The 18,274-nt window shown below is 37.1% G+C and overlaps 1 protein-coding gene across 1 annotated transcript; it reads left to right on the plus strand.

Annotated features, from left to right (window-relative positions):
- The first annotated feature begins 493 nt into the window (after positions 1–493).
- Positions 494–3,145, plus strand: LOC141540009 (C-C motif chemokine 3-like). Its single transcript, XM_074263523.1, has 3 exons — positions 494–668; positions 1,979–2,087; positions 2,971–3,145. The coding sequence occupies exons 1-3, from the start codon at positions 599–601 to the stop codon at positions 3,062–3,064; spliced, it is 273 nt and encodes a 90-aa protein (XP_074119624.1). The 5' UTR covers positions 494–598; the 3' UTR covers positions 3,065–3,145.
- The last annotated feature ends 15,129 nt before the right edge of the window (positions 3,146–18,274 follow it).

Below are 18,274 nucleotides of genomic sequence, written 5' to 3' on the forward strand. Positions count from 1 at the left end.
GTTCTTCATTGTTCCCAGTATTTTTTTTTAGTTGATTCTCTAGTATTCTCTATACCATTATATTATCTGCAAAGAGTGATAATTTTGTTTCCTCATTACCTACTCTAATCCCTTTCATTTCTTTTTCTTATTGCTAAAGCTAGCATTCCTAATACAATATTGAATAGTGATGGTGAGAGGAGGCAACCTGTTTCCACTCCAATATTTTGGGGAATGCTTCTAGTTATCCCCATTACCTATGATGCTTGCTGATGGTTTTAGATAGATACTACTCATCATTTTAAGGGAAATTCCATTTATTCCTATGCTTTCTGATATTTTAATAGGAATTGGTATTGAATTTTGTCAAATGCTTTTTTCTGCATCTGTTGATTTAATTATATGATTTCTGTTCGTTTCATTTCCCTTCTTTCAAGAAGATTGTGCCATCAATCACATGTCTGAAAAACTGGAGTCAATTCTGAGAATTGGTTGAATCCTATTCCTTTTTTAGTCACACACTGCTCAAACAACAGGGCAGCTGAACCTGGATACCAGGGCAGTCAGAACAGGCTCAGGCTCTCCAACTGAGAGGGTGGTCTTCCCATCTCCGAGCACCATGATCTCCTTGCCTGTCCTCTCCATCTTTCTCATTTCCATTTCTGGCCTCTTTTGGGGATCTACAGCAGGTGAGCAAAATTATTTACTTTGAATTGAAAAGTCAGGAATGTGGGAGTTATCCATGGAAACTGTAGCAATGAAGTGTTTTTGACAACAGTTCCCGGCCAAATTCAGAATTGGGGATGTCCCCAGTTATTAGGGAACATTCCTTCCTTTCCATTTAGGGAAGCCAGGAGGAATATTTCTTCCATTCTTCTCTAAATCTCTAAATCTTTGACTCTTCAGAATATGGTGAGAGAGGGACCAGTCAATCATCATGATGTGAGAAAGAGCATAAGCCCTGCATACTCTGACTATGCCCAAGGCTTCCTGGGACCAGGCTCAGGCTGTACTATAATAGAATCATGGGCAGAGGGAGGAGGGGAACAGCAGGAACATAGTTCAAGTGCCTTTCTTCCACTGTAAGCAAGGACAATTAGGTCATTAGTGGACCTGGGATCAGATCGTGGTTCTGTTGCTTCTTTCCTGAGTTACAAGTATTTTCTCCTTGTCTGTGCCCCAGTTTCTTTAAAAATTCTTCTCGTTTTCAATCTATCATCCAGCGGCATCAAAGAGCTTGTGGTAATTCATAATGAACCTACTCTGCCCAGACCATCATGGCCTAATCCATCTGACTGAAAGAAAAGAAAATTAGAGAGACAAGATAAAAGGAGAAAGAGGGAACAGAATAACTGGGGTGGGAAGACAAAAAGCAAGAACATGAATGAAATACAGTGGGTGGGGGGAAAGAGAGGAGCAGGAAGAGAAGCAGGAGAAAAAAAATGGAAATAGGAGGAGTTAGGGAAAAAAATGGTGTAGGTCCAGGTTTTCTGCATTCCTTCCCTAGGAAACTCTGAGTCAACACCCAGAGAAGGAACACTGGGAATTGAGTGGAAACTGTTTGCACTATTGTCTTTCTACCTAGGTTACTTTTATGAATCCAATTCTTACCGTGCAACAAGAAATTTGGTTTTACACACATATATTGTATCTAGGATATACTGTAATACACGTAAAATGTATGGGATTGCCTGTCATCTAGGGAAGGGGGTAGAAGGAGGGAGGGGAAAATTCTGAAAAGAAGTGAGTACAAGGGATAATGCTGTAAAAAAAATTGCCCATGCATATGTACTATCAAAAAATTATTATAATTATAAAATTTTTAAAAAGAACTTAAAATGTAACAAAAAACTAAAATTAAATTTTTAAAAATTCAAAAAAAAAAAAAAAAGGGAACTCTGAGTCATGTCTTTCTTCACTGGTCCCTGGGGTCAGACAGATCAGGTGAGACACTCCCACATTCACAGTGCTGATCCTCATTCTGCCTCTTTTTCTGCAGATATCCCCCCAAGTAGATGCTGCTTCAAATACATTCAAAGGATGATTCCCAAAAAGCTTGTGGTTGGCTATTATTATACCAGCCAGATGTGCCATGACTCAGCAATCGTGTGAGTACACATGTCCAAAGGCCACGTCTGAGGCGGGGAAGAAGACAGAGAGAGAGAGGGCAGAAGCAGGAAGGGCTTGGCTGCCAAAAACAGCCCTTCAGGAAAGTTGGATCAATGGCTGAGACAGCAGAAGGTCTCACACCTCTGTGTCTCTGCTAAGTGGAGGACATATTAAAAAGGAGAGAAACCCAGGACTGCTTGAAAAAGCAATAACCTGTGTTTGTTGTTCCCAGAAGTCTCAAGGACCATGTTCTCTCTGGGTACAGGAGAGAGGGGAAGAACAGAACAGACTGTGCCCTGCAGGAGGGATGGGCAGGATGACATGATTAAGAATTTAAAGCTGGACTGGACCATCCAGTCCTTTTATTTTCAAGGAGCAAAGATTTTATTGCACTGCTAATAGCGGGGCTAAATCTATAAGGATTTTTTTTTCTGCAAGGAGTCACAGCTAACTAGGGGAAAGATACCATTAAAGAGAAAAGTGCCACAAGAAGGGATTATGCCAGACTGGCAGGCTAAATTCCAAGAGAAATTAATAGACCCCACAATTGGGTTAGGAGAGGCGGGGGATTTTGTCATTAACTGCCTGCTTCCCTTTTTTAAAGAAGCTGGTGCAGCTAATTGGTGCAGTGGATAGAGCACCAGCCCTGAAGTCAGGAGGACCTGAGTTCAAATGTGGTCTCAGACACTTAACACTTCCAAGCTGTGTGGCCCTGGACAAGTCACTTAACCCAACTGTCTCAACAACAACAACAAAAAGAGGATGGTTGTGGGATTAATGGGCATGGGGATGACTGGCCCAGAAAGCAATACTGAAGGGCCATCTGGAAGAGAAGCCTGGTGATGAAATGTTCCCCTTTATATCTTGCTTCTCATATTTTAGCTTCCTCACCAAAAGAGGACACCATGTGTGTGCTGACCTCCAAGACAAGTGGGTCCAGGAATATGTGACTGGCCTATCAACACATAAAGCCTGAGGAAGATGAAAGCCATCAATCAGCCCATGGGACAAACAGAAATGGTCTCAAAAATAAAATTGACTCAGTCTTATTAGAAGAGCTATTAGCTGGTTGTCAAATTTGTGTTGATAAGTCTGGTTTTTTTAAATCATCTCTCTACAGTCCTTGATTCCAATCTATCCCTCTCTCCTCGCTCCCCTGATTTATCAGGTTTCATGAGAGCCAATGAAAGAAGAGCTGATTCTGCATTTCTTGTGGGAAAGGTTTGAAGCACTTAGACCCACTTCTCCTCCTCTCCTTTCCCTTGAATTCATCTATTCCCTTCTTTTCTACCTTTTCCTTCTCTTCTTGTCTCAATCTTTCCTTCCTTTCTCTCTTTTTTCCTCTCTCTCTTCCTCTCCTAAATATCCTCTTTTCCTTCCCTAAGTAGTGCAGGGGTGGGAGATGGGGAGCAGGGTTCATTGTGAGCCATAACAGGCCTGAACCTCTCAATCCATCAGCTGGCCAATGATGTAAGAGAATTCATTGGAGGAAGAGCCATATTCTTATTTCCTTAAAGCAGTCAGTTGATTTTTCACTGGAGTTCTCTGAATTTTGGTCTTTCCCTCCTGATTTTCCTAATGGACTTTAAACTCCTTGAAGGCAAGATTATCATGTAACTTATCCTTTTGTCTTCCACAGCACTTAGCACAGAGCCCTGAAGAGAGGAGATGATGTCCAAAGTCTATCTCTAGTTTTCTGCTCCTTCTACACATCACTATTCCATTGCTCTCCTTTGAACTAATTTTGTCTGCATCTTCCTGTCTCCTGAGCTCCCTCCCATACTGCCTTCAAATATTCAAACCTCTCTGATTCAGAAAACATCTTTAATGGCCTCTATTGTCCCCTCTCTCTTTCCCAGACCAAGCCCTTGGAAAGACCATCTACACTGGCTGTCTTTACTGGCCACTCCCGAGACCTTGAAAATCTGGCTGCCAACATCATCAGCTAAGACTGCTCTCTCTGAAATGGTCATATCTCAGTCCACAATCCAGTTGACTTCTCTGCTTTCTGTAACAAAAGTAGACCACCCTCTAATTTTCCAAGGTCACTATTGCTGATTTTTCATTTCAATCTCACTTCCCTTCTTTCAATAAGATTGTGTCGCCATCCACATGTCTGAAGAATTGAACAGGCGTCAATTCTGAGAAATTGTTGAATCCTGCTTCTTTTCATTCATATGCTTCCCACAAAGGGCTGAGGTAGGGGAGGGGGTTGGGTAGGTACGGAATCTGAGTCTGGATGTCAGGGCTGTGAGAACAGGCTTGCTGAGAGCTCTGGGTCTCCTCCCCGAGAGTTGTCTTCCCCTCCAAGAACCATGATCCCCTTGCCTGTCCTCTCTGTCATTCTCATTTCTGTTTCTGGCACCTTTTAGGAATCTTCAGATAGTCAGTGAAATTACTTTTTTTCCTTTTGAATTATAGAGAAAGAGTCAGGACTGTGGGAGCTTTCCATGGAAGCTCGAGCAATTGATTGTTCTTTAGTGCTTCTTTAGTGTTCTTGGAGCAGACACTGGAGCAGGAGAAAGAAAAAGAGGAGATAGATATATGAATTAGGGAAGAAAGGGGAATCTTGATGCATAATACAAAAACTAACATATTCTGAAGTGTTAGAAGAAGAAAAGAAAATAGAAATAGAAAAAAATCCATCTATCAACACCTGAAAGAGATCCTACAAGGAAACCCTGTTAAAAAGAAAATATTACAAGCCACAAGTTAAAAAAAAAAAAAAAAAAAAAACAGTTCACATATGGAATGCTAAAGTTAGAGTCACATAAGGTCTAGCAGTAGTACATTAAAAGACAGGACTTATATAATGAGCAAAAGAAGTGAGGATGTGACCAAAAATATTATGCCCAGCAAAATCAAAAATAATCTTGAATGAAAAAAAAGGACATTCAGTGAATTGTTGGATTTTCGGGATTTTGTTGCAAAAAGACTTGAACTTAATAGAAAATTTGTCATGTAAGATCCATGAGAAGTATATGAAAGACTAATTACAAGGGACCTGATAAGGACAAACTGGTTTTTGATAAATGCAAATGTAAATCATATATCTCACATTGTCTTCAGTAACAGAGTAGTTTACAAGAAAGTTTGCGGTAGAGCTGAGTATAGGATGGGATGGGATTTTACAAAACAAAACATGGTAGGAAAAGATAAAAAAGAATAATTGTCATATGCAAATGGGGTACAAAAAGAAGAATTGACACAGGAATTATATGGGGAGGAGGGCGCCTCTTATCAGGAATGAATTGAAGAGGAAACCATACATAGAACTAGAAAGGTATAAAAGTCTTCTAACTTCAGAAAGAAAGAAGAGGCTGAAGAGATACAGAAGGGAGAGAAAATAAGGGAGGGTTTTTACCCTCCTCATCTCAGATCTAGGAGAAGGAACAAATAATATATAATTTAGAATGGAATAAAAGTCTTCTAAATTTGTAAAGAAATAAAAGGGTGAGGGAATAGGATAAGGACAGGTTATATAATAAGGATGTGTAAATTAATTGGAATGGGATAAAGAGGGAGATATATATATGTAATACATATTTATATTTGTATATAGTATATGCATAATATATTTGTATATGATATATATACATATATATTTGTAAAGCTATAAAATTTTGTCTTCTAAATTCAGATAGAAATAGGAGAGTAAAAATGGGGAGAGAGGATAAAAGAGGGATCCTTGGAGCAGGGTTGGTTAAGTTATAGGAGGACAAGGTAGAAGTAAATCAGATAAATCAGGAGGGATAGGAAACACAATACAATACAATAGGAAACACAGAAACACAATAATAAATGCAGGAGTAAAATTTAACAGAAAAAAAAGTAAGGATAGTAATCATGATCTCAGACCCAGTTAAAGCTAAAATAGATTTAATCAAAAGAATAAAGTAGAAAAACTATAGTAAATGTCAGCCTTATTAATCAATAATATTTTAGACTATTTCAAATAACTAGACAGTATAATGTTGGAATATTAGTGTGGTATAGAGAATGATGACTTGGTGGATTTAAAAAATATAATCTTAAACATATGAAGGAAGATGTTATCTAGCTTCAGATAAATAGAGGACAGTCTGGTTTTACATGGAAGTATATGAAAGTATGTTTATTATTAAATGTATATAATATGTATGTGTATATTATTTGTTCATATACATACATCCATGCATATATACATGTAGATATATATATACACACACACAGATATGCAAACGTATATATATGTTGCTACTTAATTGTGACTTTCCTGGGCGAAGGGGCAGAGAAGGAGAGCAAAAAAAAAAAAAAAAAAAAAGGATAAAGTAAAAACTGCATAGCAGAGATATTTTTTCAAAAACCTGCAAGAAAACAAAGAAAGATGGACAGCTCTGAACACATGTAATATTTATTATATAGGCTTCTTTGAAATGGAATTTTATTGCTTTATATTTTGAATCCTTTCTTATGTTCTGCTGTGCACATGGTAATTTTTTCTTTTCTATTTTGTATTTAAGTTTTAAATAAATAATAATTTTTGGAAGAAAAAGGACACAAGGAATGGGACTTTTTTTCCCAATGACTTCCATATGAAATGATAAGTCATCTCTTTCTTCACTGGCTTCCCAGTGATCACACAGATCACATGTGGTTAACTACCATGATACTGATGATTCTCATTATGCACCTTTCTCTATAGATACTGCTCCAAGTATCTGCTGCTTCAAATGAATGCAGAGGCAGATTCCCGGGAAGTTTGTGGTTGACTATGTTCATAGCAGCCAACTGTGTCCTAAGCTAGCAATCATGTAAGTAAGCAGGTGCTTACAGTAATGCTGGATGGCAGGATGCCCAGATAGAGCAGAAAGAAAGAAGCAATAGCCAGAGAGCCTTTGAGGAGTCGTGGAACATAATTAGTTGAATGTAATACAATGAAATTTTCAAACCAGATCTGAGAATTATCAGTGTGTCTATTCTGCAGTACTTGTTTTACTGAAACACACACACACACACACACACACACACACACACACATACACACACCCTTTGATAGTTTTCATTTTCTCCTTGTATACTCAGCTTCCTTCCCTACTGTCTTCAAACATACACTGGTCTCTCTCATTCTTAAACATCTTCACTAGTCCCTTCTGGACCTCACTATATAGTACTACATCTCTGCTCCCTTTATCACCCAAATTCATTGTAAAAGCTATTTACACTTGCTGCCTTTACCTACTTGTTTCTCAAAACTTTAAAATCTGACATCCCTCATCATCATTCAACTGAAACTGCTTTCTCCAAAGCAACTGGGACTCTTGCCAAATCTCCTTCCTCTTTCTCTCACGTAAAAAAACCTATGTTTGAATTCATAAAACCTGATTTTAAATGTTAGGCTCAAGTAGTTGGTAACCTCAGAGGCCATTTAGTGTCCATGTCCACACCCATTTTACAAATAAGGAAATAGATGCTAAGCCAGGTAAAGTGATTTTTCCCAAAGTCATTTATGGAGAGACCATCAGAAGAACCATTTAAACCCATGTCCTTTAATTCTAGAGAAAGCCACCAAGGTTACATTATACCATACAGTCTCAAACCCAGGCTCTGCAGGGGAATCCCTGTTTGTTCTCTCTTGAATCACTTTCCTTTTCTGGACCTCAATTTATTTACAATAAAAAAAATTTTTTAGAATCATAATTTCATTTCCATTTCAGAAGAGCTGATTCACCCACACAGTATAACAAAAAGTGTTAGTATAGTTTTCTGTTATTAGAAGCTTAAGATTGTTTTAATATTTTCTGGAAAGCATATTTAATACACACTATATTTAGTCCAACTCCCTTCTTCTATAACTGAGGAAACAAAGAAATAAAGATGTTAAGGGCCTTTTCAATCAAGGGAATCATACTTTCTAGCTTTCTCCTTTACCAAATGACATTTTTTTTCTAAAAGGAGAGAGGGAGGAAGGGGAGAGAGAGGAAGGGGGGAGACAGGCAGACAGAGACAGAGAGAGACAAAGAGAGACAGAGATTGAGAGACAGAGAGAAAGGGAACAAGAGAGAAAGGGAGGAAAGGAGAGAGAGACCAGGAAGAGGAGAGAAGAGAAAAGAAAATGGGAAAAGAGAAGAGGAGAGGAAAAGAGAGAGAGAGACCAGGAAGAGGAGAGAAGAGAAAAGAAATTGGGAAAAGAGAAGAGGAGAGGAAAAGAGAGAGAGACCAAGAAGAGGAGAGAAGAGAAAAGAAAATGGGAAAAGAGAAGAGGAGAGGAAAAGAGAGGAGGAGAGAGGGGAGGGGAGAGGAGAGACAGAGACAGTGGTTTGATAATTTTTTTGTACTCTGAAATAGTATTTGGTTTTATAGTAAGCTCTGACACACGAGTATTTAGTTCTAGGCAGTTCAATTCACCAAATTTAGATGTATTGCCTCTCACAAGCACTGTGTTGAGTGTTGGCATAAAAAGACAAACCCATCCAGTGACTACTCTCAAGGAGTTTCCATCCTACTTGGAGGATCCAACATGACAGATATAAAAACACAAAGGCATTTGAGAAATGTGCTTTACTAACAACTGGCCAGATTGATGAAAGGTTTTAGTAAAAAATAGCATCTGTCCTAGTAGGACAAAACCCTAAAGGACACTAAAGGGTCTAAGCCATAAGTCTCAACTAAAATCCCACCTTCTACAGGAAGCCTTCCACAGCTCCTCTTAATATCAGGGACTTTCTTGTGTTAATTATCTCCTATTTTCTCATTGTTTCCTGTTTTCTCATCTGTAAAATGAACTGGAGAATAAAATGAAAAACCACTTCAATGCCTTTGCCTAGAACACAGCAAAAATAGGATTACAAAGAGCTGGACACAATTGAACAATAACAACTACAAAATTTATCCTTGTACATAACTTATTTTGTTTGCATGCTGACTCCTCCTTTAGATTGTAAGCTCCTTATGAGCAGAGACTACCTTTTGCCTTTTTTTTTGTACCCCAGCTTTTGGCACAGTGCCTGGCACATAGTAGGTACTTAATAAATATTTATTGGTTAATCAATATGCATGATCACATTCCATAGTAGGTGCTTAATAAATATTGATCACATTGTATTATATTATTGTAAGCTATTAGGCAAGAAAGGAGTTCATGACTTGAAGGAAATCCCATGGAAATATAAAACTATGTGAGATGGAGTTCTAACTTCAAGGAACAGCTTACTAGTTCAGTTTGTCTAGAATGTTGAGTATGCAAAGGAGAGTAAAATGAGATAAATCTAGACAGGCTAGTTTGTAGAAGCTTTAAATATTGAGAGATTTATATTTTATCCTAAGTGCAATAGGAAGCTCTAGAGACCTCAATATATTTATTTCAGACCCAGACAAATCTAACAAAAAGATAAACAAGAAAGAAGCTAAAGACCGAGTAGATTTTTTAAAAATCATATATGATAGCTCTCTAGGGACTGATGGATGGAAATAGAAAAATGTGTATGTGTGTGTTTATGTGTGTAGAGATTATATCTACACAAAGATATGTCTTTGTTGCATATGATACTTTTACAAAATATTGACAGGACCAGTACATAAAAATCTGATAAACTAATGCAGAAAAACATAAAAAGGACATTAAATATGTCCTTTATTGTAACATAACAGTTTTCAATAAATGGACTTTGATTAAGGAATTCAAATCTAAACAGAGACTAAATAAGGTAATTCTTTTAAAAAGTGAGTCTAAGAACAAATCATAGAAACAACAGAAAATTTCATGAAAATTATAAGCAAAACTTCTGAAATTCTGTCAAAGCACCTCTTAGAATAGTTTATATTTTAAACATTTTAGTCAATAAAAGAGAATATACAGACCAATGAACTGGATTTATAACTTAAAAAAAATTAGAAAAGCAAGTCACAAAAAATCCTAGCTAAATACAGAAATATAAATTCTGAAAATCAGAAATTAACCAAAAATGTAATTGAAATTCTAATTGACAAAAAAAAAACCTTTTGGGGAAAAACTAATAAAAAATAGATAAAGCATTAGGTAATCTAATATTTAAAGGAGAAGAAAATTAAATTATCAATATCAAAAATGAGAAAAGGAGAATTTTGACAAATAAAGAAATAAATTATATGAATTATATGATAGTAACACTGAAGTAGATGAATACTTACAAAATAACAATAATCTGCATTAATTGAACAGGAAAAAGAGAATCTAAATAATTAAATATCAGAAAAAGAAATTAAATAAATAATAAATGAACTCCCCCACCCATGTATTTGCAATTTAATTCCATTAAACATTTTTTAAAATTCTTTTACAAAATATATACATTAAAATATGTATAAGATACATATAAAACAGATAACATTGTATTATACAAATATGATATTGAACTATAAATTAGGGAGAGATTAAAAAACCTATAGCTGAACAACCTTAATAAATATAGGTACAAAAAGATTAAAAACTGCAGATTAACAATGAATATAGACACAAAAAGATTAAAAAGTATAGATTAAATGAATATAGATACAAAAAGATTTAAAACTATAGACTAACAACGAATATAGATACAAAAAGATTAAATAAAATATCATCAAAGAGGCTACAGCAATAAATTAGAAGGATCATAGTTATGACTAAGATGGACTTATATCAGGAACGTAAACATTAAGAAAACTTTAAGCAAAAAACCTGACAAATAGAAGCAGAAAAAGTTTCTGACAAAAAATATATATATATAATTTCTGCTGTTCAACCTGTGGTAGAGCCTTTTGAGTTTATACTGATATGATCAGCCACAGTAGGAACACATTGTACCTTGACCCTAACATAGTGATGTCCTTTTGATCCTCTTCCAGAATGGAGGACAACCACCATTTCTGCTAAAGATATTTAAAAGGACAAGAATAGATAGATGGGGATAGACTAGACTTCTGATTTCATTGATATGGGGAAATGCCAGATGAGGAAGTTCTCTCTGTCATGTAAGATGACAAATTTTCTGCAACATATAGTTTTCTTTTTGGTTTTTTGCTAAAGCAATTGGGGTTAAGTGACTTGTGCAGGGTCACACAGCTAGAAAGTATTAAGTGTCTGAGGTTAGATTTGAACTCAGATCCTCCTGATTTCAGGACTGGTGCTCTATGCACTGTGCCACTTAGCTGCCCCAACATATAATCTTAAAGAGATGAACATTAGAAGAGATACTTGCCCAGGTTCACACAGGTAATTTGTGTCAAAGGTAGGACATGAATTCTATCCTTAATGGCTCTGAAGCCAGGTTCCTCTCCACTACAACATTATTCTTTTTATGAAGAAATGAATGAATCTTCATGATCGATAGTAGCTATTTAAAACCAAGAATCAGCACTATATTAGCACAGTGCCTGACACATAGTAAGCACTTAAAGAATGCTGACCGATTGATTTATATGCAATGGAGAAACATTATGTTCTCCAATGTAAAGATCAAGGTAAAAGAGAAAAGATAGGAATAAGATAGCAAAAAAAAAAGTTATAAATTTGAAATAAGAATAAGAAAAACAAATTACAAAGCAATTACACAACTACCAGGTATTAAGTAAAAAATAAGAAATAAATTGATTAAATGGAATAGGTACACTAGACATACACCCATGTATGTTAAAAGAGTAGTATTTGATAAGCTAATATAAAATACTAACTTTATATCATTTTTATGTTTGCAAACACTTTATTCCATTTGAGACTCATGAGAAACTTAGAAGATAGGCAACAAGGAAACAAAACTATCATTTTATTCAGATGATATGGTGATATAATTAGAAAGACCTGCAAAAAGAATTGATGATCTCTAAGTGAAGATTGAAGCATATTTTTTTTCCTTTTTTTCTTTTCTTTTGCAACATGACTAATGTAAAAATAAATGTTACATGCCTTCCAAAGGAAAATTCACAACTAATCTTCCCCACCAGAAAAAGGAAAAATCTGATGAATATGGCTATTATTATTACTCCCATTTCATAAAGGAGGAAACTCATTTTCAGTATGGTGAAGCAATTTGTTCAGGGTAACTATCCCAACTAGCATCTTAGGGAAGATTCCAATCCAGATCTTCCTAACTCAAATCCATCATTCTACCATCCCACCATTCCCTTCACTGCAACACAATGAGTTAAAGTTAAAGTATATCTAAGCATATCTAAAACAGCTTCTACGGCTAAGAGAGTCACATTCAGTCATCCTTGTTCATGGGATCTCCCTCCAAAGAAAGTTTCCTATTTAGGATATTGAACAAATCTTCACCAGCAATAGAAATGCATTGTGCTATGAGAGGAAGGGAAGGTTGGAGTATGTGACCCAGATACTCTGTAGGTCAGTAAATCCTGACTCATAACTCCAGCTTCTATTTCCTGTTTTGTTCAAATTTTAGTTCCCTATTTTTCAAACAAATAGTGCAACTCAACAATTTCAAGAATGAGTTTGTATTCAAGCTTAGACTATTTTTTAATTGTTTTTCTTTCCTAGTCATCAAGCACATATAAAGATAACCAGACAGTGTATATCCTGCAAACTCTGAATCTATTCCTGAAAGTGTTCTCCCACCATGATCTCCTTGATGGTCCTCTCCATTCTCATAATTTTAATATTTAACCTCTGTTTTGAAGCCAAAAAGTCTGGTGAATCTAATTATTTTCTTTTCTTTTGGCCAAAAGGAAACATTTCTTGGCCTTGCTGCAAAATTGAAAAGTAACTCTCCCTTTCTGTCTAAAAGTTTCTTCTCCCTCCCAACTCAAAATTCATCTTTTTAACATTTGAGAAAATATCATGAAATGGACCAGTCTATTTTCAAGGCACATGGGAAGAATGCCTTTAAAAAAATTCTTCCAATCATGTTGTCTATCTGAAACATGTAACACTAAGAATTTAAGCCCAAAATACAATGGAGAGATGGTCATGAGCATACAGCAATATATTATGGAATGACAGAATTATGACAGAGATAAGAAGAAATAACTTTATATAGGGGAAAGAACTTTAGCTCTAGATTCAGAGAATCTATGGTACTTGGATTAAATGACCTCAAAGATTCCTTCCATTTCTACATCTAAATTCCTATGTCATCAGAAAAATGGAAGAGTATCCATATACTTCCCATATTAAAAAAAAGATAAGTTACATAAGAAGAGCACAAAATAACCAATGTCAACTTTTTAAAATGTAAAGGCATTTATTAAGCATCCACTATGTGCAGGCACTGTTCTAGGAACTAGGATCATAAATAGGACCCAAAAATGCCCTCATGAACTATATTCCCAGGTACTGGAAAAACTATTAGAAGAGAACAAGTCAATGTCAGAGATTTTTTAAATATCGAGAATAGGAGAAGTTTTTTAAAATATTTTCAGTAAATGGGAGGTGGAAGCCTGTTTCCCAATGATAGGAGATACTGAAACCCAACAATGCACAGATTTGTTCTCATAACACTATTGGAATGGGGTTGGGACTATTATCCCACTTACAGCTGGAAAAACTTAGGTATAGAGAAGTGAAATAATTTGCCAAGGATTCCATGCACCTCAGAGATTGACAGGAAGCAACTTAGGTGGCCTTACAACCCAACTGGATCCTCTAGTCTCTCTCTTTCTCTCCCACATATGTGGTCCTTCTTGGGAAATGTCCAAGGCTTCTCTTTTTGCAGGGCTAGTAAGCTGGGCCACTCTGATGGCATTTACCCATCCATCCAAGATCACCATAGCCCAATTTTCTTAAAGAAAGCATCTGAGGGAAGGGAAGGGAAAGAGAAAAAATAAAGAAAACAGAAGTAAAGAAGAAGAAAAAGAAAAGGAAGAGGTAAAGGAGATACTTGCTCCAATTCAGGCTCTGTTAAGACTATTACCTATCACAATAACTTTTTGCTTGGTCTTTCTGTCTCAATTCTCTCCTCTTCAAGTCCTTTTCCATCCAGTTGCCAATTTTTCCTAAAGTGCAAACCTGATCATACCAATACACTCTAGCAATTGCCTATTAACTCTATAATGAAATAGAAATTCCTATGCCTGAGGCAGCTAGATGGTACAATGGACAAAGCTCCAGCCCTGGAGTCAAGAGGATAATGCTGCAGACTGTGGTCCCTTACCAAGAGGAAGAATAAATATGATTTCTAAAAATAAACTTACAGTGAACACCATAGGTCTCAGTTTGGTTTTTATCTGTATGTCTGAAAAAATCAAGACCTCTGTCTGCCAGGAATTATATGGAGATGGTAGGAAAACAGAAGCAGATAGAAAAGGAAGGGCAATCTGAGTCTCTGAACACTCAGTCCTATCATCTGACCTCCTAGGGAGTCTTTGTGCCTGTGTATCCTGGGCTCACCTCACCCAGGTAGGACGGGGCAACCTTTGCTATATGTTGTATGTGGAAGGAAACCTGACTCCTAATTGAAAGGGAGAGAACACTGAACCCAGTGCTGGTAGATTTGGATCAGAGTTTCTTGGGAAATAGATATGGGTGGTTCTAAAGACTCCCTTGGAGACACAGATGGGGTTTTCTTCCTCCAATTCATTTCACAGATGAAGAAACTGAAACAAACAGGATTAAGTGACTTGTCCAACACCATACAACTAGTGTCTGGGGCCATATTTGAACTCTGGAGTTCCTGATGCTAGGTCCAGCACTCTATCCATTAAGTCACTTAGTTGCTCAGAGTTAGGCTTAAATCCCAGGTCTGTTCCCCATTAGTTATGTGACCTCCAATAAGCTGCTTGTCTTCTTTGTGGTTTGCCTTTTTCCTCTTTAACATAAAGAGTGGGAATAATGGGAAAGCAGTTTTTTTCATCTCAAGAGTTTAGATTCTATGATTAAATAGGTTAGGCTTCTCAGCAAATTGTTTTTGCAAAGAGGTATCAATAGACCCATGTCTGACAACTGTTAAACATTAAAACAGGACCATGTTAGAACATCAGACATTCTAGAAGTCCCATGATTTGGCTATAAAGTTATATAAAATAAATAGTTTAAAAAGCCTAACCCAACACAGAAGAAATAAATGAGAATTTTAAGGGACCTCAGAGAGCATTTTGGCCCACCCTTTCACAACAAAATAATTGACCAATATTCCCAATGAGGTGTATCTTTTCTTTGAACACCTCTGTGAAAGGGAAACACACCACTCAATAAGATATGCCCCTCCACTTTGGAATAATTCCAATTGTTAGGAAGCTTGTCCTTTACATCAAGCATTAATTCCTTGAATTAACTACAGCACCAGTTCCAGGATCACTTTCTTGACTTATTCTAGAGCTGGTAGATTGAATCCCCAGAAGTGCAATAGATACTTCAAGTCTGAGAGGTAATTCTGGTAGATGACTATTCCTAACTCTATAGATAATGAGCTCCCATCATTGCATTTCCCCTTAACAATCAGCCAGCAGATTCAAATAGCTTTTCAAAAAGACATTTACTCAAATGGGTTAGCAAAAATAATAATCATGAAGGATAACGAATCTGGGGAGCAAGCTTTTCCATCCAGAGTCAGCAGAGATCTGAAGGAGGAAGTGGAAGCAAGATGAGTAGTCACACAATTAAAGTCCAATGGTGATGAAACACAATGGGGAATACGTGTGGGAATATTGGACTGAGCCAAGCAGATTTTTCATTCAAATCACCACTGGGTTTTACTGCTGCTGGGTTAGGCCAGGAAGGTAGTTTGCTTGAGAGAGCAGCTGCTGATGTGGGCACAAATGGTCATTTGGCTACTGAGTTACAGCTGCCAAACTAGTCTGAGCCTTCCTAGGACATCTTCAGAGGACATGGTATCTCAAATGATCCACTGGCCTCCCTGTGCTTTCTCTTCATGGACAGCCCTTCCCAGCCTCTAATGGGATTTACCATATTCTTCTCAGCTAGAGTGCCCACTTTGTTATTGCAGTAAGGGCAACCACATTTAGCCAGCTATTAACAAAAGCTTTGGGTCTCATCTCTGAGGTGTGTCACCTCAGAGTTCTGGAACAATCAGGACCCTAAAACCATTACCTGGAGCTTAGGATCCTCAATGTCTTTTTTCCCTCCCACCTCCCAGAGTTCTTGATTTGCTATGAAGGAGGTGGCTTTGCCCTAGACAGAACTGCCATTTTGGCCTTCCTGCTCAAAGCCTGCCTCCAGGGTTAGGTCAGCATTCTCTCAGGTCATTTAAAGTGCCCATTGCCTTTCCAGATTCCCGACAGGCCTCATGCAGAGGATGGCTGGAAACAAAGAAATAGAAGACAACTATATACAATTCCAGATTCATTTGTCTATGCTGCTCCTAATCAACATAGTTAAGTCATCCAAGCCTCAGGCCCTTTCTGGGATATGGAATATTGTTTTTACATCCCAAAAGACTTCCCCTTTATTTTTCAATACATCGGTATTGCTTCTCATAACACTTGACTGAAGTCTAAATGAGGCACATTCTTCCATGACTTTCACATACTGTTCCTAGTTCTGCCCCAGGAGAGTCAGAAAAACTTGTAAAACCTAACTCTAAACTCCCCATGTGATCTTGGACAAGCCACAGGACTCTCTGAACCTCATTTTCATCACCCATAAAATGAGAAGTTTAAATTGGATGGCCCCTAATGGCCCTCCTCATTTGAACATTCTATGATTCTGGAAAAAGAGAACCAAGCTTCAGAAATAAGATATGAAATAGAGAAAGGAAAATATGTAATTAAAATTAAGAAATCAAGAGTCAGTCCCATAGAAATTCTCATTTCCCCAGTGCTTCCTGCTGACTTCCTGTGCTTGTAAAAGCAACTGATTAAAACTCTGAAGAAGGGGAAAAGGGGGGGGGGGGGAGAGCTAGGTGATGCAGTGGATAGAGCACCTGCCCTGAAGTCAGGAGGAGGACCTGAGTTCAAATCTGGTCTCAAACACTTCCTGGCTATGTGACCCTGGGCAAGTCACTTAACCTCAATTGTCTCAGCAAAAAAGAAAAGAAAGAAAAAAAAAAAAAAAGAAAAAAGAAGGGGAAAAGACAGGAAGCTGAGTCAGTCTGGAGTTTCTCAAGGAATTCCTTCAGTTGGCCTATCTTATGTTCTTTCATTTGTCACCAAAGATGTGATTATACTCATAATAATAATAATAATAATAAATAATGCTGATTTCATTCTTTTATTGAAGAAAAATTCCTAACATATGTCAGGTACTGTGACAAGCTCTCTGGGTACAAGGACAGTTTGTGAAAATAGAGGATCATCATCTCTTAGTGAATGTTTTTTTTTTCTTCAGTGGGTTTTCACCTCAACAAATATTTCATTTCCTCAATTCACTCCCCACATGACTACTGGAGTGCTATTCCTAAATTTCTCACCAAGTCACTCCCTTGCTCAGTATATTTCACTGGCTCCCTAATCTGACTGTAACTCACCTTTCTAGCCTTATTCTATGCTACTCCCCTTTATACACTATTTAGTCCCGCCAAAGTAGCCTTCTAGCTATTCCTCCCTAAAAGTGTCCCATCTCCCACCTCCATACTTTTGTAACAGGTTGACTCACATGCCTGAAATTTACTCCCTTTCCACCTCCACCTTATTTTCTTTAAATCTTTTTTTTAATTCAGAGTTCAGTTCAAGTTCCATTTGAAGTCTTTCTTGATCCCCCAAGCTACTACTACTTCCCCCTATAAATTAATTTGTATCCTTTGTGCATTTTCTTAAAGAGTTATATCAGTGGTTTTCAAATATTCCCTATTCATGACACAATATGCTTTACTGTGAGGAATTCTAACATGCAAGACATTTAAATTGGCAACAAAGAAAAGTCTTGGGACAATCAGGACTTTGAACCTATTGCCTAAGCCTTAGAATTGCTCTGTCTCCTTTCCTTCTCACCTCCTAGGGTTCTTGATTTACAATGGAGGAAGAGCTGCCATTTTGACTTTTCTAACCATAAAATGAGAAGAGCAGAATGTCATTATCTTGTTTGGCTGTGATGTTTCATCACATTCATTAGAATTATGATCCCTTAACTCCTAGCTTCTTCCTGGAGAATGTAGATATCAGACTCCAGAAGTGGCTATTGGACCCATTCCATTACCCATCAGGCAAACGACCACTTTGGTAAGATCATTTTGAACATGGCTCTAAGAGACTCATGGAGCAGAGAAACGGGAAAAGAGCTATTCATCTTATGCATCTCTCTGTCTGCTCCTCTTTCCTCTCCCTCTGAGACATTGATAATTCC

Source organism: Sminthopsis crassicaudata, chromosome 4, assembly GCF_048593235.1.
Source record: "Sminthopsis crassicaudata isolate SCR6 chromosome 4, ASM4859323v1, whole genome shotgun sequence".
Classification (NCBI taxonomy): domain Eukaryota; kingdom Metazoa; phylum Chordata; class Mammalia; order Dasyuromorphia; family Dasyuridae; genus Sminthopsis; species Sminthopsis crassicaudata.